Source organism: Nicrophorus vespilloides, unplaced genomic scaffold (genome assembly GCF_001412225.1).
Source record: "Nicrophorus vespilloides isolate i.1.1-1 unplaced genomic scaffold, Nicve_v1.0, whole genome shotgun sequence".
Classification (NCBI taxonomy): Eukaryota; Metazoa; Arthropoda; class Insecta; order Coleoptera; family Silphidae; genus Nicrophorus; species Nicrophorus vespilloides.
This window is the reverse complement of record NW_017099447.1, coordinates 23,520-47,132: the sequence shown is the minus strand read 5'-3', so window position 1 is coordinate 47,132 and position 23,613 is coordinate 23,520. Positions and strand designations below refer to the sequence as shown.

General features: G+C 42.6%; 4 protein-coding genes across 7 annotated transcripts in view; 3 read left to right on the top strand and 1 right to left on the bottom strand.

Moving 5' to 3' along the window:
* Positions 1-310: 310 nt before the first annotated feature.
* Positions 311-4,786, top strand: LOC108564533 (poly(A) RNA polymerase gld-2 homolog A-like). Its single transcript, XM_017923606.1, has 6 exons — positions 311-411; positions 633-1,238; positions 1,299-1,437; positions 1,497-1,993; positions 2,054-2,326; positions 2,388-4,786. The coding sequence occupies exons 2-6, from the start codon at positions 716-718 to the stop codon at positions 2,819-2,821; spliced, it is 1,866 nt and encodes a 621-aa protein (XP_017779095.1). The 5' UTR covers positions 311-411; positions 633-715; the 3' UTR covers positions 2,822-4,786.
* Positions 4,787-5,161: 375 nt separating this feature from the next.
* Positions 5,162-10,251, bottom strand: LOC108564532 (nuclear pore complex protein Nup155). The gene is made up of 13 exons (XM_017923605.1): positions 9,746-10,251; positions 8,983-9,661; positions 8,524-8,920; positions 8,094-8,466; positions 7,722-8,011; positions 7,188-7,664; positions 6,771-7,042; positions 6,600-6,708; positions 6,274-6,533; positions 5,973-6,213; positions 5,558-5,907; positions 5,374-5,502; positions 5,162-5,311 (listed from the first exon to the last, which is right to left on the bottom strand). Exons 1-13 carry the CDS (start codon positions 10,017-10,019, stop codon positions 5,185-5,187), a joined length of 3,978 nt encoding a protein of 1,325 aa, XP_017779094.1. The 5' UTR covers positions 10,020-10,251; the 3' UTR covers positions 5,162-5,184.
* Positions 10,252-10,489: 238 nt separating this feature from the next.
* LOC108564526 lies at positions 10,490-13,845 on the top strand. Its single transcript, XM_017923592.1, has 3 exons — positions 10,490-10,770; positions 10,824-11,055; positions 11,115-13,845. The coding sequence occupies exons 1-3, from the start codon at positions 10,564-10,566 to the stop codon at positions 11,603-11,605; spliced, it is 930 nt and encodes a 309-aa protein (XP_017779081.1). The 5' UTR covers positions 10,490-10,563; the 3' UTR covers positions 11,606-13,845.
* Positions 13,846-15,877: 2,032 nt separating this feature from the next.
* Positions 15,878-23,613, top strand: part of LOC108564528 (LIM domain-binding protein 2) — a 19,995-nt gene continuing 12,259 nt past the window's right edge. The window contains exons 1-2 of one of the 4 annotated variants that reach the window (XM_017923595.1): positions 15,878-16,884; positions 18,783-19,464. In XM_017923595.1, coding sequence (XP_017779084.1) covers positions 16,848-16,884; positions 18,783-19,464 — 719 coding nt within the window. In that variant the 5' untranslated portion in view covers positions 15,878-16,847. The remainder of the gene's footprint in view (positions 16,885-18,782; positions 19,465-23,613) is intronic. The other 3 variants (XM_017923597.1, XM_017923596.1, XM_017923598.1) reach the window with 3 other exon arrangements.

The following is a 23,613-nucleotide window of genomic DNA, read 5'->3' as shown; positions in this document are numbered from 1 at the left end:
CTTCTGGCAATTCCCATTTGCAGATATATATGAAAGTGTATGGGAATTTATATTTTATCAATCTTTGAATGGTTAATGGTGTATATTATTCGATTATGTAACGTTGAAGAGAATGATTGTATGTTAAAGGTTTATATTACATGTTTTTAGAATGAAAAGGATTTAAACTTTTCGTTTTATGGTCGAGGTTGGTACGTGTTTAAGCCGGAAATTGGCGGTAAATGTGCTGTATATATATGCATTAATGCAAGGTTGAACGAGCGTGCGAATGTATGAGTGTGTGAGTGTATACATATTTGCATACACACACACGCATATGTACAGCAACTGTCAAACGTATGAATTCGGTTTCTCTTGTGGGATGCAATATCATTAATTATTGAGACCGAAATTACCGCAAATTCGATAATGGTAAGTTGAAATGGTGGAGGAGGGAAGTAAGGACGGTCAGGCGATTGCGATGGTGAATCCGTGCGAAACGGTGGAGTTTGCACAGATCGTGGAAATGTGTAGAGGCTAGGGAAATGGTTTGCATGCAAAGCAGGGAACACCAAAAAAAAAGGGACCCATTTTTTCGCCCCATTTTGACAGTTACCTTTTTGCAAGTGTGACAATTTTTTGCTCTCTTGCAGATTAACAATCTATTTTAATTCAACACATTGGAATTGAGTGAACGCTGAAGGGTGTTCAAGCCAGTGGAAAAAGAAAAAGGGGAATGAATCCGATGGAGTACTCGACTGCACACATGCAACTGATGGCTGCGAACCCATTGATGCCACACAACAACAACAACAACAATAGCAGCAGCAAGATGAAGAGGTGCAGTGATCTGCACAGGGAAGTGCTCGGCGGTTATAAGGTCAATACGGGATACATAGATCCGATCAAATTCAAAAACGAGTATTTCAATCATCAAAAGTACCACCATAGGGAGGAGGCGAAGAACGGAAACGGGCTGAAGGGGAACGCAAACTCGACGACGACGACAACGACGTTGAATGTCTCGTATCGTATGCTGCCGAACGTGCCGCTGAATCTGATGCCGCCGCCCCCGCACAATAGCACAGTTAGCAATAACAACAACATTAACAACTCCTCCTCTAACAATTTCAAGCGCAAGAGCGGTTGGAAATCGCCGAGGAACGATGTTAGGTGTAATTCACCGCACGGTTCCGAGAGTGACGAAAGCTGCAGATCTTATAAGAGCAGAGACTCGCCCCCAAATATGAATATTAAAGGTAGTATACGTCCTCGATTGCATCTTAACTTATACACCATGTTCTCATCTCTTTTTGCAGGTTTAAATTGTCATCGTGCTAGACACAAGCATTCTACGTTTGCAGAAAACACCTATATATGTAATAAGTATTGTAACAATTCTCAAAACGTTGTATACCCAGCTGTTATAAACCAAAGCAATGGCCATTATAAACCAAAGTGAGTAAGCTGATTATGAAAGAAAGCGGTTTTCTTATGTTCGCTTCTTGGGTTTTTAGATATTATCCAAATACTGTATGTCAGCAGCAGCAACAACAGCAGCAGCAGCAGCATAACGGTTTAAATTTAGCCATCAATAGGAAAAATGAGAAGAAGACTAGATTGTATAATAGTGAAATAGATAGGAGAGTGTATGGTCTGATGGAGAGGTTTACGTCGCGGGCTCACATGTTCAAGATCCCTTCGAAATTGCCGAGCTGCCAGCAAATGAACGAGTTCGAGTCGCTCAACCAGGCGATATGGGAGGTGTACCAGGTGAAGGGACAGAAGGAGATCACGTACCTGCGAAAATTGGATCTGTGGAAGAGCATTTACCTGTCGATGCAGGACGTGCTCAGTCGGTACGGCCTATTCCTCGTCGGCTCCACGATGTCCGGCCTAGGATTGGACTCTAGCGACATCGACATTTGCCTGCTGGTGCGGCCGTACCTAACGGACGCCCGCAGCGACGCCCTGCATCATTTGCAGAAGATCAACGAGGCCCTGGAGAGATGCTGTAAGTAGCGTTCGAGAGATTGCTTAACGTTGTTTCGTAACGACGCTTTTAACGTTGCAGCGTTCGTGCGGTCTCCGGAGGTAATAATGGCCAAGGTGCCGATCCTGAAATTCAAGGATGCGAATTATGGGTTCGAGGTCGATCTGAACTGCAACAACTCGGTGGGCATCAGGAATACTCATCTGATGAACTGCTATGCTCGTTCGGATTGGCGCGTCCGGCCGCTGGTAGCAATCGTCAAGCTGTGGGCGCAGACAAACGACATCAACGATGCCAAGAGGATGACCATCTCGAGTTACTCGCTGGCGTTGATGGTCATACAGTACTTGCAATGTAAGTCGAACCTTACGTGCATCGAATATCGTCGCCCAACTTTACATTGTTTGATTTTCAGGCGGTGTGACGCCGCCTGTGGTGCCGTGTCTGCAAGGCATGTACCCGCAGATGTTCAGTCCTGATCTGGAGATCCACGACATCGACATCCAGGAGGACATCCCGATGTTCTGCTCTGACAACAAGCAGTCGCTGGGAGAGCTGCTGCTGGGATTCCTGCAGTACTACAGCTACTTTGACTACAATCAGTACGCGATATCCGTACGCGAGGCGGCCCTCCTACCAGTCGAGGAGTGCAAATTCGCACGAGCCCCGAAGAACGACGCCACCCAGTGGAAGCTGCTGTGCATAGAGGAGCCATTCGACTTCACGAACACCGCTCGCTCCGTCTACGACGTGGACACGTTCGAGCACATCAAGAGCGTGTTCCGTCTCTCGCACCAGAAGCTCCACCGGACGAAAACCCTCAGCTCAATATTACCCACCCAAAGATGATTTTACCAAAGCAATATTTACAAGTAAGGTTTAAAGATAAAGAAAAGCGTAAAAAAAAAATTATATATATATATATTGAAATGGTCGACCTGTGAGGATGAAGAGACATTTTAACGAAAAGAGTTACAAAAAAAAAAAAATCGTTTTTCTTCTGTTATGTTTTTAGTATTCGTTCAATAATTTATTTAATATTAGAAAAGAAATTGGAAAAAAGAAAATTTGCGCGTATAAACAAAAAAAAAAAACTCTCGGTGTTGCTTGTGCAATATCTTATTACATGAAAGAACAAATTCGAATTCTGCCAGAACACCACCAAAAAAAACAAACAAACAAACAAAAATATTATAAATATGTACGTGTAAAGCGCAAACAAAAAAAAAATAATCTAAAAAGTATCAGTATTGTTAGTGTCTAATGTTTTATTTATTTAGTTAGATTTTATGTTCCTTTATATAAATTCTCAATTATTTTTTATTTATTATTATTATTTTTTTTTTGTGATACTGTGATTACTAGTTTTCTCGTTTCGTAAGGGGGGGTTTAGAAACACTGTTTTTCTTGTTTTCTTCATTTATTATCTCTTTTTTTTTTCGCTATAAAACAGAAAGAGTGTTATTATCGTGAGACTATTCGGGTAGTTATATATGTGTGTGTGTGTGTAAACGAAATTCAAAGAAAAAAAAAATATTTAAAAAAAAAATTTATACATATCATAATTGTCATAGGAAGAGGAGAGTTTGAAACCCCTTTTTGTGTATAAAAATGTTGACTGGAAATGGAATCCTTTTAGTCCGGATGAAGAAGAAGAAGAATTAGAAGAGGAGTAAAGACGGGGAAACATCTTTTATTACATACAACGACCACGCAGTCAAACTTATATACATTTTTTGTACACTATGTGTATATATATATATATACATTTATATATATATATAATTAGTTATTGGCGCCGTGTGGCTACTCGAACGATCCCGCCCATCGCCCCGCCCACTCGACAACACACACACGCCCACTCATGATTCGGAGTGGCGATGGGGGGCGGGGAACGAGACAAATCGGTCGTCAAATTACTGGATGATATTAAAATTTAAATAAAAAAAAATCAACCTTCGCGTACATTCATTGTGTATGTGTGCGTGTACATATATATATAAGTTGCATATACTTAAGTACAAAATACGATTACTTTTTTTTGTGAAGAAGAAGATGAAAGAAAGAAAGAAGAATCTATTATTATTATTATATTCTATGAAAGAAGTAGTTTCTTTATATGTGCCAACAGAAGGAGCAGGATGGATGAAGTAATGAAGTAAGGTTAAGATATTTGGCGAATCTCTCATGTCGGAATTAGACAATATAAATGAAACAATAAAAATGTAACAATAATTTATAAAGAGAATACGATGGACATGTACATAGGAGGAAGACCTTGTGAATGATGAACGATGTTAAGTTTTTTTTCTTTTTGTACATTCTAGATACTTTTCAGTTCGAAAACTTTTCATTTTTCAAACGCTGCATTTGTCACGTGTTTCATTGCATCCATTATTATTATCACCTTATTATATAATTTTACCAAAAAAAAAATAAAGGTAGATAAGATATTTGATAGTAAACCAAAAAAAATTAAAAAAAAAATCATACACGAACTGAAAATTACACTTGCGCGCGCCCCAAATCAAACGACATTCTTTCAAATCGTTATTACATACGGATATATATATACATATATGTGTGTGTGTGTGTATAGATATGCCACAGATAACTTTTGTTCTTCGCTCTGTTATTTTTTTTTTGATTGACTTGTCACACTTTTCTCGGCGCTGTGAAATTTATTTATTTTCTCTCACCCCTTTGTACCTTTACAGCTTATTTACTACTTACTACTCTACTATCATTGTGATCTACGATACAAATTGTTAAAAATTTACATTTCTGTGAGAATTAATAAAAAAATTTCATATATTTCTCGTTTCTGCTTTAGCTCCTCCCACGCGTCACGCCCTTCCTCCCATCACTTTCAGTTGCATAACAATCAAAGTGATTAATAAATCCTAGTTGGCTTCATATGAAGTTGTTTCGCGAGTGTCAAACAAATAAAGGGTGTAAATATTTAAAAAAAAAAAAAAGAATGCATGTTTAATAAATTCAATATTTATGTATAAATAATGATACAAAGATTGATCTTGGCGGTAAGGCAAAATCAATGGTACTGTACTAAAATTAAAATCACCATGTGTGTGTGTATTTATATAAAACGTATTTGATTTTTTTAGAACTAAACAGAAACAAGTATTTTGACGTGTAATCGTACTGAATGATGCCGGGGGGAAAACTGCAGTTCTCTTAATCCTAATATGCTTTTACATCCGCGATAGTTTATTTTGAATGGACCTCAATAGCGTGATGATATGCTCGGTGTTCGGTTTGCTGTACAAATTGGATAGAAGTCCGGCGACTGTGTCCTGCGAAATCGCTATCAGTTTCCTCCTGCAAACGCAACATTTCGTGGTAAATATAATTAATGAATGATATGGAATTGGTGGACTTACTTTTCGACGTTGCTGTATTTGTCGTGTAAATGAACGAAGGCGTTGACGAGGGCTGCCATCGCTTCAGAGTAATGGAACTCGTTCTCTTCGGCCAACCAGAAGTTGTCCTTAAGTGATCGGATCATGGATCTGCGAAACGATTAGAAATATTGATACTGCTCGATGGTGATGTTGTGTGACTCACTCATTGTAGGTGTTTATGAGAAGGTCGATGGGATATTCCAGGGAAACGAAGAAGTTCGGCACGAGTGTTGTGTCCGCTTTGAGCTTGGCGCTGATCAGCTCCAGTTCTTGCACCAAGTAATCCAGAGGGATGCACGTGCTCGACGTCTTGTACAGCCGCACCAGAGACTTGACTTTGGTCAGGATCTGGATCATCTTATCGTTACCGGAGCTGGTGCTGCGACACAGCTCGTTTTGAAGGATATTCCTCCAGATATTCTCGATGAGCAATTTATCGGAGTAACCGGCACAATCGATGATCGCCAATTTGCATTCCCACAGATTGAACTTTTCCGCGAAATCTTCATAAAGCTTCACACAAAAAAAGGAGAAATGTAATTTTCAACTAATTTGATTTGATACACGTTGATGCATACCTGCGTTATATCAAACAGTTTTCCGTTGAGCATTTTTTCGGCAGCGTCAGCTTCCATGTGTCTACCTTTCAAATTCACGATCGCCTCCAGAATCCGCTCCTGCACTTTGGCCACCTCCAATTTATCCTCGAGCTCGCGCAGGAATACGCCAAGATATGGAGCGTATCCGATTTTGTCGCTACGCATACACATCAGCGATCTGGCCAGGTAGCTGAGTCGCGTCTTCATATTCAAAGAAGTCCTAAAAAACAAACGCGAATTAGTGGGATCGAACGATTTCATTGGAAGCAGTCAGTCTCACTGATTGACGGATGCCAAGTTGTTGAGAACTTTGGCGGCAGCTGCGTGATTATTGTTGCTTTCGTAGTATTTCCATAGGATGTCCATCAACGAGATGTTGCTGGGATTGTGTTGGGTGGCCTTCAGCAGGTACGTCTCCAACGTTGGTTCCGTGACGGAGATCAGCTCGCCGTTCATCTGCTTACTCATCATCCACTCGTACACAGCGATGTGCAGCAGCTCATCCTTGTGCTTCAGGATGCTCGAGATTACGCGACGAGTCTACGGAAAGAAGAATTCGGGCATGAATCGATTATAAAAGCTGTCGCGATGCAAAACGCCACTCACGATGTTCTCGCCGGTTTCGACAGGGACCTGACCGTTGATGTTCTGCGTGACATCATTCTGCGAATAAATATCATCCAACATTGCGGTCACGACTTTGTATATTTCGATCCTGAGAGAGGAAGAAATGGATGAGTAGAACACAAAACGTAATAACGATAATGATGAATGTACCTTTTGGCGTAATACTGGTAGCCCTCTTGATCGTTCTGGTCGCCGTTCTTGTAAAAGTGTTCACCGACGTTCTCGGGGTCGATCTTCTCCGCGCACTTCGTGGCCAACATGATGACCGCATTGTAAGACTTTTGCGTGCTGAACTGCTCGCAGATCTCCTTCAGGTTCACGTTAGGCACCACCTCGATGCAGAGCTGCAGCGCGGACGACAGCAGTTCTTCCTTCTCATCTAGATTATTGACATTTTTTGCTGTTTTAAGAATTTCATTTGCCTGCGTACAAACATCAACATTTATATTATCATTCACAGCGCTGTATCAATTATTCGTACACGAATTCAATAACATAAACAATGAGAGTTTATTGTCTCTACAAGTATAATACGTTGAAGTTGGTCGGCAGTCGACCGCTACTTACTTTCGAGCAGGCCGCATCCTCGTTCTTGTAGAGGTTCGGGCAAATCTCGCGCAACTTGGAACTGATGGAATCAACGGAGGCATTGTCACCCAGGTAACTGTTGATCAGCGTGTTGATGAGGGTGGCGCAGACGTCGTGCCCGTACAGCAAGATATCTTTGAAACATGTATTCTGCATCACCTGCTGATGCTCGGCCTGGAAGGTGTCCATCAACATGTGGAACTGGTGCTCGCAGAGCACCTTCCAGAGGCCGAGCACTTGCGCCGCATGATCCACGAACATCTTCAGAGCGTCGAGGGAATGTCGCTCCTCCAGTTGTACGTCCTGCATCGTGCAATTGCCCGTCTTATTCGTCGACTTAGCCACGGTAGTGTTATTGCAGATCGCCATTTGAGTGGTCTGCTGCAGGAAGATACGCAGAGATGTCAGATGGCAAAGGATCCAGGCGCACTCTTCACTATTCAACGTGCTGGTCAGCTGAAAATGGAAATCCGATTGTAGACACGCTCGTTACATTGCCAAATATCGACCTACATAGAATCGTTTCCCATCAAATGTCATCTTCTCGACGCATCGCAGATTCCAGATGGGCCTGAGAATGCGCGCCACGTACAGATAAAGACCGTTATGCTTGGAGGAAAACTGGTACTGGCTGTTGGGGTCGTACATGTGGCTCATATTGGGCTGGAAATGTGGAACGACCGGTGTTATGGAATTCGCGGTGAAGTTCACTTGTGGTGTCATCGGCATAGTCTGCGCGAACGGACTATGCTGTTGCATCGGCGTCGACATCATGTTAGGCAAGAAAATCGACGGATTCCCAACTAAAATATATAACAAATTAGTAAATTTTAAAAAAGATCCAATTAGAAATAGTGTAACACTAAAATATCAGTATATACTTACACGTTTGATTCATGGTGTTGTTAATAGCAGGAGTAGCAACTTTGGGTTCGCCTCCGAAAACGAAGAAGGCATTCGTGGCGTAATCTGCGACGTCGAGGTTCTGAGGAGCCTCGAGGCTGGCCAGAATCAGGCTAGTAGCGCACGCCTGCTCATCGTTTTGGATGTTGAAATAAGCCTTCAAAGCATCACTGTCTTGGCCACGGGTGTCAACGAGGAGCTGCTTCAGTAGATCGACCGGTCGCAGCTTCATTAGGATGTGAGCACCCTGCGAAGTGAGGATAACAAACTTCCTGGGTGGTTCCGAATGCTGCCTCACTATTAACGGCGGTACCTGTTGAGTCGGCTGCAGCAGCATATTCGTATTGTACTTAATCTACAAATAGTAATGATGATGATTTGGTTTCTATGTGATAATCTTGTTTAAAATTACTTCGGCCATCGCTAACGCCGGTCCATCCAATTCGATGTTCGTGGTTGCCTCCATAAGGATAGGATAGAAGGGAAACAGATCGGAGCTGATACTCCATAGAACTTCCTTTTCGTTCACAGTGGACACCATCAGCAGATTCCTGTCGCGGTACTCAGCCATATGTATGTTCTTGGGTCTGTAGTGCGTGGAAGCCGAGTACCCGGGTGGCATCCTCACATGCTGTAAGGCCAAAGTCGAAGGCCTAGGAAGAGGCATGTTGACTTGAGCCTGTCCGCTTGTGCTCAGGTATAAACGAACTCCGGATTGAGTTAAGGCTACCAAATTGATGCGCGGCGACTCGCACAGTTCCACAGCGGATATACTAACGATGGGATGGAAATTCTGACTGTCCAGCGTCCTGAAAGAGTACGATGCTTTCGATGAAAACAAACACCTTAGTAATGATTGTGATTTACGTACTTGACAACGTTATGAGCTTGTTGAACCAACTGGTTCTGCGACACTTTGATCACCCTGCTGATGGACGTTCCGTTCTCCCCCAGGTCGTATACCTCGATCGCTCCCTTCTCCGTCAGCGTGTACAGGATATGTCGCGTATCATCGATGACCACCTGCACGATGCCATCGTCATCGGTCATCGCTGCATAAGCGAACGAAGGCACCAGGAATGAGAGCTTGCTTGTGGAGTGATTCAACTTTTTGCACCGTTTGCCAAACCAGGTGCTCTCCGCCTGGTAGGTGATCTCATACAGACAGCCGTCTTTGCTGCCCAAGAACATCCTGCCCGTCGCCGTACCTACAATCGAGGTCATCATAGCCCCGTCCGTCGGTATTGTGAACACCGGGTCGGAGACCAGCTGGATCTCCTTCAGCGAATCCTCATCGCCTGCAGCGAACGTGACGCCCAGCACGACAACGTCCACTGCAGTCGTAAGGACCAGCAGGTAATTTATGAAGTTCTGAAAGACGCCGGACTTCGGTTTCACGAGTCCCACACTGATTATCGTCTCGTTCAACCCGTCATAGTATGCTACATCTCCGCCATCGTCATAAGTCCAAACGTAGATATCGCTGTCGATCGTCAGCCAAGCACGGTTGATCTCTGTAAACAGCCCCATCATACAGTGGCATTGCATATCTGCATAAACAACATTAAGGCACATATACAACTCTCTAATATATCAAAGTTTCAAGCTGGAAATAATGTATATTAAAAGGATACGGTTAAAATGTTCCATAATCTCTGGCGGCAATGGCACCTTGGACAGTGTTTTCATTTGGGTCCTAGAGATAATGCTCTGTGGAAGACCCACCAAAGCAGGGTAGTCATGGTCACTCAATCCACTTGCTGTGGGTCCGCTCTGTGGATTAATGTTCAACTGGTCGAGCAGTGTCGGCGCATTGTTATCTTTTATCAAACACTTTTCAATGTGTCTGGCAGCCAGCTGCAACACTTCCGTGTTCAACGCTCGAGAATTATCCATAGTTTGCTCCATCCTAGCTGACGACAATCGGCACCAACAAATTATTATAACCTATAAAAGTCTATATATACACACAAAACACGAACACACACTCAAAACGCAGCCAATTGAGAGTCTTTCACTATGGGTATATATCTAGCGCATCTCTCTGATAGTTCAACAGTGGATAATCGTCAATTAAAGACTTTTTTGTTTAAAATCAAAAAATACAAATCAAAAAAACATAAAATGCGCTTAAAGCGCTTGACAGAGTCAAAATCAAAACTAGTTGAAACGGTCAAAAACCAAATGTAACTATGTATAATGGAATACCAACGTAATGATTTGAATTTGAAATATTTAAATTGTAGCGGAAACAACTTTGCACTAGTACTGTTGTAGTATTAAACTTATTGGAAATGTTAATATTACATAACACAAGTACCTACAATGAAAGAACTAATGTTATTTCATGAAGGTCCAATAACAGCGCCATCCAACGTTTTGAAAAAGAATATTTACAACTTTTTAGGTTAAGCTTTGTTTACTAATTGTAATTTAGTAATTCTGATGTAAAATGAGTTTAAAGGAGAGAAAACATTTAAAGAAGATAAAGAAAGAGAACGCCAGGAAGAAGGTTAAATTGAGTAACTCCAGTGAGTGTGAGGATGAAAGCGAACATGAACTATATTACTATGCCAATGACAGAGTAAAGTTAATGAAGGAGATCTTGAAGACTCTTAAAACAAGGAAAATCAAATCACTCACACCAGAATCTCTAAAGGTATTTCATATTTATTTTGTAAATAATCAAAAGTGTAATTCATACAAATTTAGAATTTTGATATGGAGGAGATAAAAACAATGTTGCTGGAGGAGTTGCTGGGCATCTCGAATAAAAGACTGAAGAAAATATTCGAGGGTCAGAACACTGATGACGAGAGCTCCTCCACAGATGAGGATCAAGCAGCTGTAGATGTCATTTCGCTGGATGAGATTTCAGATGAAGAGGACTTCTGTTTCGTCGATGAGAGTCCCAATGAGAAGAAAAAGATGGATCCAAAGAACGGTAACTGTTCTGCACTCGATGATGGATTTGATGAATTTAAACCCGAACTACGTTTACAGACAAATCAAAAAATTCGAGGAGACGCAAGATCAAGAACGAACTGAAACTGGAGAACACCAAACCTGAAGGCGAAAATGAGAAACTGCTGAGCGTACTGGAACTGCTCGAGCTTCAGGCCAGAGCGAGAGCGATCAGATCTCAGTTGGCCATCGAAGCCGAGAGTAAAAGCAGAGCGGCGGAGAAGGCGGCCAATTCTGGTTCCGATTCCGATGTGATCGTGGAGAGTCCGAAAGTCAACGAGATCGTCATCAGCTCGAGCGAGTCCGAGCCGGACAACAGTAAAAGCAAGAGGAAGAAGGGGCAGAAAGTTAAGATTATTAGGGAGAGACGCAACGTCGAAATGGCCGTAGACGAAAAGTCTGCTGAAGATCCGCCGCCTCGAAATATTATTGTATCTGTACAGAAAGAAACGGCAGCATTGACTGTTGGTGATGTTAGTGAGGACGTTATAAATTTGGATGTGGTGGAAATCGAAGGAATCGACGATTGATTTATTTTTTCAAATAGGCAACTCCATTTACACCATAGCTTTGGATTGTAAGTGGAGTTGCCTACACTTGCGCGTTATTCATTTGGGAAGACAGTTTTACACTAGGAAAATATTGCGTAATTTTTTTTTATTTATTTAAATAACGTTGCCGCAATTTCAAATTTCAAAGTGAAGATATGAATGCTGCATTTTGTGGACACGAGTTATACGAGTATTAATGAAATTATAATTTATATTTGTAGATTAATTATAAGCTACAGAATGTTATATGTATATTATGAAACATCAATAAGTTGTAAATTTGACAAATAAATTATGTGCGTTAATTAACTGTCAAATAGGGTTTGTTGATGTCATTAGAAATTAACAGCCACCTAATTGTCAGTTGTAATGACATAATGGGGTGTGAATTAATTGTTTTTCAAATTCTGGAATTATCCCGTTTCTTGTTTGTGTGAAAGGAAAGGAGAGTACGAGGAGTATTGGCGGGAAACGACGAGTGTCCCATGTGATAAACACGATGCAGGAGGCAATAAATTTCGTCCCGTCTCAAGGTTCCCAGGTAAAATGCCCGAGGGCACCGATTCATTGTAGTAAGCCTTGAATGATATTACGAGCACCAATACGCATACAGTTCGCTTATTATTTGCTGTTCCTCCTCTTCATCGAAATATTATATTATATTTAGAAAAAGCAAAGCAGAAGGACACCACGAGACGAAACGTAATGGACGAACCTTGAACTGATACACACACATACATGTGTGTGTATTTCGAAAGAATCCTAGAAAAGAACAAAAAACGAATACAAATATGCGCATATTTCGCAACTGTAGTTACGCATTCCTTTCGGAAATTCGGTCGAGCCATGACGACTCGATGAACAATGACACGGCCTGAAGGGTAGACTGGTGAAACGGACAGCGGCGGCGACTAATTAAAATCCTCCGCAACGAACCGTAGAAGACGAGAGGGAAACAAGATTATGTGTTTATATGTAAACCAGTTTCGGCGGCGCAGACCGAAAGGATCCACCTAATCATGTAACATATATGACGATGATTCCTAACTAAACATGCGCATCGCGATTGGGATCGTTGCGCTTCAAACGCTGTAATTACGTGAAAAATGCAATTTGTCTTAACAAACAAACAAATACAAATTTCCAAGAGCAATTACAACCGGTATGCGCGCATCCTTTGCTGCAGTCTCTTTCCATTTGTGGACGCGACACTTTTGTAACGAATTTCGATCGTTTCTAGCTGTTGAATTTGTTAAATATTTAACAAGTAAAATGATTAACTTTTGTGTGGATGTACGTTCATTGGTAAAAGTATGCCAAGGAAGAGTAACAAAAAAAAAATGGTTAAGGGATATAACGGTTCGTAGCGGAGTAGGCGTGGTGAGGGGTTACGCATTTCTTTTTTTTTTTACGATCAGAGAACGATTGTCGCGAGGGGTCTGTGCAGAGAGTGGCCAGCTTTGATGAGAGGAAGGAAGAGATGAGAGGGAAGATCGCTGCGTATAATACCCCTGCAAGGAACGGATGAACGCTTGCGGGAAGGAGAAGGACGGACGGTCGGTTCCGTCGCGCACTATTCTGCATTCTTTTTGCACGGATCAAAGCTCTCTATCGCCGGTCGAAAGTCACGCCAGGAGCGCCGCTCGATCTCTTCTCTCTCTCTTTATTTTGATTCGTCGAGTGCGAATGCCGGTTTCTGGGGGGGCGGACGGCCGAAGAGCGCTCATCACCAGGCGATCTGCTACCGGTTGCTCTGCTTTCCAACATTATTGTGATATCACAATCATTGCTTGCGAGAGTAGCGATCGTTGACTAACGTATGTCTTTCTTCTTCTGCTCCTGCTGCGAGAACCGGAAGATCGGCGCGACTAACAAAGCGTCGGCAAGGGACGAATAAGAAGTGTTTATGTTCTTTTGTTGCTGTTATTGTTGTGACGCGAGCTGTCGGCACGCGAAAGGAGTCTTTGCATACGTGGCGCGCTTTTCACCTAGCATCATTGCTGTGATATCACAATCATTGCGTTACGAGTAGCAGCAGCAGCAAGCGGCAAGCAGGATTAGCTTCTGTTGCTGCCTGCAACATCGCCGCCTCCAGCCGTGCGTTCTTCTGTTTCTGCAAAGACGAAGAAGGATAAGTGTGTATGTTTCTTTTTTTCTCTCTTCTTCGTTGTGTCGTTGTGAACTGCCGACACACGAAAGGCACCGAAGGATAATTTTTAACGCACACACATTAACTTAGGTGGAGAGGCGAACGAACGAACGAACGCACTCGCAGTCGTGACTCGCTTGTTTTCAGTAGTAGTGTAGTAATGATAATCGCAGAGTGCTGAATGGACTCGAGGGAAGGGGGGGCGGTTTGGCGGCGACGGTGAACTTATTGATTTTCAGGGGTGACACTGTCAACCACCGCGCGTTCAGCTCTCGCGGCGGCAGAGGAGAAAAAACGCCGCCGCCGCACGCCGCGCGCGAGACCATCACACCAACCAAAAAAAAAATCGGAGCGATCCGAACAAAAAAAAAATACGCACACAGCGGTTCTTTCTCTCTCTCTCTCTTTCTCTATCTATCTCCTCTGCTCTTCTTTGCGTTCTTTTCTTCTTTGCTGTCGCTCCTCACCGTGAGTTCGTGTGTGCGGGAAACGTGAATGCGCGGGTGCGTTTTTTTTTCTTCTCTTCTCTTCATCACACACACACAAACGTTCTCTCTATCTCCCCTCTTTCTGTCTCGCTCTGCCTCAATCTAGGTGTCCAGTTTATTGCTACTTGTTTGTTTGTTGTTGTTATTGTTGCTACTGCAGACTACCTGTTTCCTCGGTTGGTGAAGAAAAGTTGTTTGTGGTGCGTGCGTGTGTGCGGATCATCGTCATCGGCAACAGCAGCAGCAGCGGCATCGAGATTTGAAATTTGGGTTCCGTTTGGAATGCAGCGGTGCGGCGGCGACCGGCGAGCAAACAGAGCGCTGCCGACTGGCATCAACCGTCGCGTCACATCGCGCCAGTAAAAATGGCAGCAGCGGCACTCGGCGGTTTCTCGCAGGATAATTTTTGCAGGAGGCCCAAGAAGAAATTCAGTTGACCAGCCGACCGCGATAGCACGGAGGAGGAGACCACCACCATCAACCGAGCAGGCCGAAAAAGGTGGGCGTCCTCCTTCCTCCCCTAGCAGCACGCACTGCATACCAGCACCGTTCTCTCTCGCACTCCTCCTCCTCCTCTTCCCGCACCTCACCTAAACTCACCAATCCATCTAATTTAGTTGTTTACTTATTATAATTATTATCGGTTTTCGCAACACTCCCCCACATTCCATTCGACCTCCATCAAAAGACGTAAATAAACTTCCGTTTCACCTATTATTCTTCATGTTCGCATATTTCTATTGCACCTCTCTCTCCGTCACACACGTTGCGTGAGATCATTACGCAGCCGTCGATAATACCATCATCCTCCAGACGGACTTGATAGATCTAGCATGGCGTGGAACGCGACCAACTGTTCTTTATTTACGTTAACCTAAAAAAAAAACGATATTTCTCTCCTTTTTACTACCTGCTCTGCATCTTCGTCGCCACTGCAGTCTGCGAATAACGTAACCCTTTCGTTTGTCCGATGATGCCTCCAATTTCCGCGCAGATTCGCAGATATTCCAAACGTTTTCCTCAAATTCTAATCGCCTTCGCTGCAGCTTAGTTCTCAATACCATCGCAGTACCAACTTAACTGCACTCAACTGTCACATAACTGTCGTTACCATGGTAACATCTGCAGCTTGCTTAGGAGAAAATCAGAATCAACTTTTCTAATTTCAATTACTTACGACGAGAGCTGCAACAGAAATCATTCATTAATTCCTTGCTTTTATACAATTTCTCCAATTCCCAATAACAATAACCGATTTATAACATTAGAAGTTTATTGAGCTGTAGTATTTGTGTTTGACCATTCCTTTATGTTTCCCAAATATATGTTACAAAGTAATAGTAGATGTAATTTTATACTGTTAATCGCATGTTGATGTTTCTGCCAATATGAAGTTTTAACAATTGACCTTTTGAAGTTTAATATAAAAGACCTTGCTTTCGAGCACGTAATGAGTGTTAATTGTTTCTTTAGTTACGGAGAAATTGGAGGATATTGACAGGAAATACTCTTACGGTTGCAAATGCAATTCCCGCCTAATCGAGTTTAAAATGAAACTATTTGAAGGCGAATGCAATTGAGGCTATTTATAACGTAATTAGTACAATTCTAATGAATGATTGTTGATTTAAGAAACGTAATGAGTGGTGGTGATCTGAAAGGTTGGGAAGCTCTGATGTATATGTAAAGCAAAAAGCGAGATGATGATGGATGATGGGTGGATGGTGCGAACGAGAAGAGACGTTTCGTAAGATCGTTGCAGCGTATTTGAGCGGTGTGAAGTGTGCTTGGGGGCTGGCTGTGCCGGTATAGTAGAGAGCGCAAGTACCGAGTAAACAAAGATGTCGACGAACATGCGCGCTCCCTTCTCGCACGCTCCGGCAGTGTTTACGAGATTAGTTTCTTGAGAAGTTCTCGGCCGAAATGGGGGTTGTGTTGTGCTGCGTGCGTGGTGTTGTTATCGCGTCCTCCCGCTCACCGCTGAACAACTGATTCGTCGCGACCGCAGTGAATTGCAATCGTCTCGCAAAGTAAACAAGACGCTCGCATCTTCTTCGCAAAAATAATACTACTACACGTTTGCTCGGCGTTCGTTCTCTCCTCTCTCTGCGCTAGTAGCTGGAGCTACACTTTCGTTGGAGCACGGGGGTACTCGCAATAAGCTCCGCCGCAGTTGTGCGTGTGTTTTTCGTTCCTCCGTCTTTTTTTTTTCCCGTACGTTCGTTTGTTCGTCGTTGCCTGTTCCAAGTCAAGAGTGCGGTGGTCTCTCCGTTGCATACACATATGTATGTAACATGTTTATGTGCGGGCCTGGCCGGCTAGTGAGTGCTGTTGTTGTTATTGTTGATCGCCCGGTGTTGGAGGAGGAGGCAGAAGAAGTGTTGTTATTGTTGTTGGAAGTTCGTCAACGCTTTAGTAGTTGTTCATCGAGAGGAGTTTGCTTTGGTAACGGTGGAAGAGGCGGCAGCGTCGGCGAAGACTGCAGCAACTCCACCAACATCATCGCCACCACCAGCAGCAGCAACAACTATGCGGCCGCACCGAACGAATACTAGCCGTTCAAAATTTACGTGATTTGTGCAGCATGAGACAAGGTCGCGCCGGACAACGAAAAAATAAATGTAATTCCACGCATCATCATTTTCATACATATATCTATATATCAATCATTTAATGAAGAAAGAGGAAAAATCCTCTTTCTACTTCTTCATCATTACAACAACAACCACCACCACCACCACGAAAGTAGTATAGAATACCAAGCTGTAGCACCCAACGCGTTACCTCCTTCCCCGTCTGCTTTGTGTAGGTTATGTTGCCAGCACCGGTCGCATCCTAACCTCTCTTTCAACCTCCATACCTGCTCGCATTTACCTTCGGCCCGCTCGATTCCCTCAGAGCACCTCGTTCTTTTGTTTCTACGACCAAATGGCCTTCGACGGATTCCCTCTCACGTCTCTCCTCTCATTCTCAACCACCACCTCCTCTCATCGTCACATTTTATTGTTTCTCCACGAATTATATCAATCCGAATCGTTGATAATTCAATAGCGTTTATTTTTAAAACCGAGATCTCGTTGCAATTACGTAATTCCTTCCTCCCTCTCACGAAAACAGAAAAAAAAAACTAAACGGACCTGTCAATTGTTACTGTATAATGCGACTGCTTTTATCATCTTGGCGGTGACGAAAGCCTCATCGAAACTAATTATTATAAAAATAATACACTTATTATGTTGATATCATTAGACGGTTCATTGTTGCAGTCAATGTTGTTCTTGCGTAATGAAATAGACAATATCTTTTATGCAAAAATAAAACTCTGATATTGATGCACAAGGCTCAAAGTGCAAAGCGGCATTTCTTTCTTTTTTTTTCGTTGTTGTGTCGCCTCTACAACAATATTTATTATAATATATATGTATAAACGTGATAAACAAACAAGAATAGAAAATTACTCTTATACAAATATACAATTTGATGGATCCATTTGACGTCTCCTTTTATTAATTTAATTAATGCATAAACATATCACGTTTAAAATATATAAATCTATATAAACACTAACAAATATTGATTTAGTTACAATTTTCTAACGCCTATCGACCGATGTCTTGTATATTTTATTGGCTTATGTTTGAACAAATACAAATGTTGACGTTCTACACTTGTATTTGTTCATTCATAATAAACGTGAATACATCAACATTCGTGTAAATTTATCTCGAAGATAAGTTTATATGCTGAGACATGTATAGTTTGTTAAGTATGTTATAACTTTTTTGTTACGTTATAAACAAAATTGAGAGTAATTCATATTTCAATTTTTTAGGCAAAATATCAATTAGCTCACTTTGATTAATTGCACTTTTTTTTATGAATTACTTATACTTATACTAATTTTGCTGCAAATATTTAATATACAATTTTCTTCAGTGTCTACTTGTTAGTAATATTCAATACTGGGAATAGTTTCAGTTCAATCAAATATATATTTCATTTGCTAATTTGTAATATTTTTTAATTCAGTCGTGCTGAATGGTGGTGGTTGTGGTTCAGTATATTGCTGTGTAATATTTGTAATTTTTAACTGAGTTTGTTTACTGTGCTAGTGTAGATTTTATATCAGTCGTAGTTGATTCCTTGCTGTGGACGGTATTGTTACTTTAGTGCAATGTTTACATACGGTAACTATTTGCTTGCTTCATTATATAAATATATTTTATATTGTATTTGCTTTAAAGTCTTCGAAATCGATTTCGATTTTGAGGTGGAAAACTTTCGTTCGGTTGTTGAGTTTGGTGTTGTATCGGTTGGGTATTCTTCTTGGGGTATTGTTACAAATAAGTATTTTACCTGGTTTTTTGGGATTAACGGTGGTGTAGTGTTCCGAGTATTCGGGTGATGTACATTTATTTTGTTTTCTTCATTGTATCGACAAAGAAAGTGTGCAGCGTGTGTGTGTTGTGTGTGTAGGATTTTTGTATGAATCGTTTATAAATAATTGTATGTGTTTCAGGCCTTAGCCGCCGCGTCGCTCCCCCCATCACGCTGCCAGTCACCCTGGAGGACCCCGCCACCACCTGGAAGGGACCGCCGCCCGGCTCGGAGCCCCAGAACTTTGCCCCGAACTCGAACTCTTTCTCCGGGCCGCCGGCGGGCTTCCAGGGGCCATCACCATTCCAGCAGGGTCCGCCGGCGGGGGCGGGATCACCGGCAGGGGCCGGTCCCCAGCAGCAACAACAGTACCAGCAGCAGGGGCCACCGCCGGGTTCGACGACGCCGCAGTACACGGCATCGCCGGCGCCATCGGGCTCGTCGACGCCGGGCCCGGGGCCGCCGCAATCCGTTGGCAATGCGGGAGGCTTCCCGCCGCCCCAGAACAGCGGCGGGCCGCCTTACAACGGACCCGGCCCAGGACCGTTCGGATCGCCGTCCGCCGGTGGACCGCCTTTCGGTCGTCCTGGCTCCTCGGGGCCCCCGTTCGTCGGCGGACCGGGCCCGGGGCCTGGCAACCAATTCGTCGCCGCCCACGCACAGCACTTCGGAACGCCGGGCGGCTTCAGCATGCCACCGGGTTCACCCTTCGGACCCGGTCCCGGCCACCCCATGTCCTCGCACGGTCCCATGGGTCCCGGACACGGCCTCATACCCGGTCAAATGGGACCCGGTCCGAATCCCGTCGATAGGATGGATCAAGGGTAAGTTTCCAAATTTAGTCTTGCTATTATGAAACATGAATACTCCTGATACCTCCTCATCCTAGTGACAATTGATGCAGGAAAAGCCTTCTGTTAAATACATCCAAGGCGGCAACCATTCACTTATTTCAATGGTCTTAATCCACTTAGACAAATTTACTTAAAGAGCATGGACTGTTTTTCGATCGCATATCACGAGTGACTTCCAATTAATATATTACCAAACAATATTACTTTGATTAACGAAAGGAAATTAAAAGTCTAAAATGGTCACTCAGAGACATGTCACATAGATAACTTAAATTTACCGTGTAGATATGTTGCATTTTGCCAAATTTTGAAATTTTCATGTATTTTATTTTGGCGCCAAAATGCTAATTACATTGCAGCAATGGACTAATGAGAAAAAATGAATTACATAATGAATGTGAGAGAGAACTAGACGTGAGATACACTCGTACATATTTATATATATATATATAAAAGTGTATATATATTTGGATGTACGTTTGTGTGTGTGGGTATATATGTAAAATATTTTTGTCGGCGCCTGTACGGGGGCTTTCCCCCTAACTCTCGGGGGTTGGTGTGGGCCGCTCGCGAGGCACTAGAGCTCAATACGTCTACACTCTGGTCGGTGCGTCGTGGGTCGCCGTTTATACGGCGCGCGCTTTACACGCTCGTTCAAAAAATGCTCAGGCGACTGCAGGCAAATTTCGTACACGTCCATCCGCAGCCCGAAGCCAGCGTACGTACGTACGTACATACAGCACGAATGTACAGAAGTTTAGCAACAAAAATATGAAGCTGTAACGTGCGAAAGCCAGTTAGATGAGGAGGGCAACTGGTTGTCTCCAACGGATATGATATGTTTTCCCTTATTTTTATGTGTGCCATTAATTTGGTGAATTGTTAATATGGTATTGGAGCTGCAGCAGCAGCAGCGCACCACCGGTCGGAGGATGATGGTGGATGCCTTGCTGTATAGCAGCATCAGCAAAGATCCGCATCGGTTGGGTTTTGCGAAAGAGAAAGAAGGAGAGTCAATGTTCTCTCAGCAGAGCAGAGCGACAAGTGTGCAGGGGGTCCACGACGCGCCGACTAGAGTGTATCCTGTAAGGGGATGGTTACGGCTCGGCGGGGCGCCAAGCTGAATTGGGCCGCAGCGCTCTCTCACCTACTCCCGTATATATACAGGTGTATGCGGCCACGTGGTTGACTCTGCTGCTGCTGCCTCGATGCCGGTCCTCCGCATGCACACACACACACACATACCATCCTCCATACATTACATGTATACGTGCACATACACACACACACATATAAATGTATGTGTGTATGCATGTACAACAAACTCTTCTCTTCGCCGGATGCACTCGCGAGAGGGCACACCTCCTCTTCACATACATGCATACTCTCGATCCTTCCAACACCGATTCCTCCTCCCACCCAACATTAACAAGAACAACAATTAGACATAGAAAAATACGAAGAATACTTTGATCAATTGCAAAAATCAATACATCGACAAGCCTTACAAAATAAAGACAAACTTGAGTAGTTGCTTGGCAAGTACCCGAAGTATTTACTACATTAGAAAAACTAATACTTCAATAATTAAAATCAATAACTTATTTCCAAGTTTATTGACTGTATAATATATAATTTCTAATATTAATACTAAACTTAAAAGTTGTAACTCGCTTAATACTTTTTGTTGCACGTACGTAATTATTATCAATTTTGTTACCAGTAGATCGAGGAATGTTCGTATTCTTAAAAATAAACGTTGTTTTACGTCCGCGGAAATAGCCAGTGAAGTGACTGTTCCTTCGAATGTTCGCCGCAAAACCAATCTATTAATTTTTGTTTAAAACATCCAAGGCGGCGACGATTGACGAATATACTTCAATGCGTCCAATTTCGAAGTTAACATCTGTCTCAGTAGCGTTTTCAACGAATTCCAAAACGAAATACGTTCCGAGAAAATTTATCATTTTTGTACAAAGTACATAAGTTAATCAATATTATTAACAAAAGTGTTTAGATTTTATAACAGCGAATCGAATATCTAGCTAGCGTGTTTATTGATTTTGTCTTTTGATGACCATCTTGGATTATTGTTGTATGATCAAAAATTGTAGTTTCTTTTTTCGAAAACAATCGTTTATTATTTTTTACTATGGAAGGGCTGACCTAGCACGGAGACCATTGTTTCGTGCTCTTTCATGTTTTTGTAACGAAAAAAAAATATAATATTTTTTTGTTGTTGTTGTTTCGTTTTGGGGTCGGCTCTCCCATTGCCAGGGAACCATCGTTTTTCCTAATAATTACAGAGCCGGTTGCCACGGCAACATGATCATGCGCCACCGAGCAGCATCATCACGTACCGAAATTTGCACACAGAACACAAGATTTCTTTATGAAACTGTGATATTTGTGAATATAAAGAAATGATCTATATTCGGATTCGCAGTGTTAAAGTGTAATATTTAACAAATGAAGAACAATTACGTACTTGCACTGTTAATCGTGAGGTCGTGCGGCCGCGCGCGGATTCTTCTTAACAAAGTCATCGATCAATTCCACATTTGTTTCATTTAAGTCTTCGAATAGTCGCTTTTTTACTCTCTCTCTCTCTCTCGGTCTTCAGCTCTTGCTGGCGTATCAATTGCTCAATCGGGCAGGTGTGATTTAACGCCGTTTTTTTCTCTCTCTCTCTGTCTCTTTCTCCCATCAGGTGTATGAGAAAAAGAAAGAAAATGAAACGGTTTTACGCACTCTGGAGGAGCGAAGGTGCGCGCACGTTCCTATATTTATAAGGAAACAATGTAAGTCGTAAGTGTCGGTTGTAGAATTCCAATTACCTTATTATAGGAGTATCATAGGTCAGGAACTCCAGAGCTGCCTGCAAACTTTGCTTGTGTGCATGCCCCTGTACCGCCTAACTATCTCACTCTCTCTCATTCCCATCCATCGAGAGAACCAACTTAGCCGAAAAGTTTTGGCCCTCTTCGACGTACTACACCTGCTCTCCGGTGCGCCCACGTCTTTCTTTCCTCTTTGCTCGATTTTAGGGTTCGCATCTTTTATTCTGTAGTTACCAAGTGTGTATGTGAGTACGGAAATTTATCGATTTGTTCATGTATTCACCATAGCGCGATTATTTCCTTACCATCATCATTATCACCGTTGACACTGATAGCGAGCGCCTATATTTACCTTATCAAGTGGCACTCGAGGTATTTAGGTCGAATGGACTGCTCTAAAAAATGTGCGTTCACGAATTTGCTGTTCCAATAACTTGCTCTTCGAACTTCCAACCAATGTCCAAACTATTTGAAGAAAATGGTAAAAAAAAACGTTTCATGTACACAAAAACGAAACAAACTGTTGATGAGAGAAATGGATGGGGGTTTTGTAAATGTGAAATGAAAAAAAATGTGTTTAATATATGTCGGTTGCGAAAAAGGTTAAGGGACTCTGGTTTACAAGGCATGCCAGATGTCTCCTCTCCCCTTCGGTTAGTTCGCATTGTACACAGGGCCATTAGGTCGAATTGCTTTCCAATGCAACTTTATGGCGTCGGAGGAGGAGGTGTACCTACCTCCCTTCCTCCCGCCATCACCCAAGGGCACTACCAGATTCAAACCCCATCGGGACATTTTTCCGTATTAACAGTTGTAAATCTTCATAAAATGAAAAAAATAAATAATAATGTAATAGAATAACTAGGAATTAAATATAGCAAAATTGTTGACTTAAATATATTGTCAAGAATTTTTTACTTTGCATCCTTGCATCAATTACAGTTTTGTCGTGATAGCTTTAACTTTAACAAGTGATTTAGTATTGAGTGTTTGTGTGTATGATGTTTAAGTTTTAGGACTATTAGACTGAATTTAGTGTGCGAGCGCTTTCTCGTCTCTTTTCCTTCAGTATTATCACAAACACATCCATCCATGGGATGCAGCTTTCATTACCCTGTCGATCAATTTTCCGAGGGTCGGGGGGTGGTGGTGGTGACGGTGGTTGAATCTTATGTTTGTGTGAGTTGCTCCTCTCGGTTCGTCCTCGTCTGACTTGAGGAAAATCTGGCGCCGTCTCTTTCTCACCCTCGCACACGCATACACACACACACACACACAC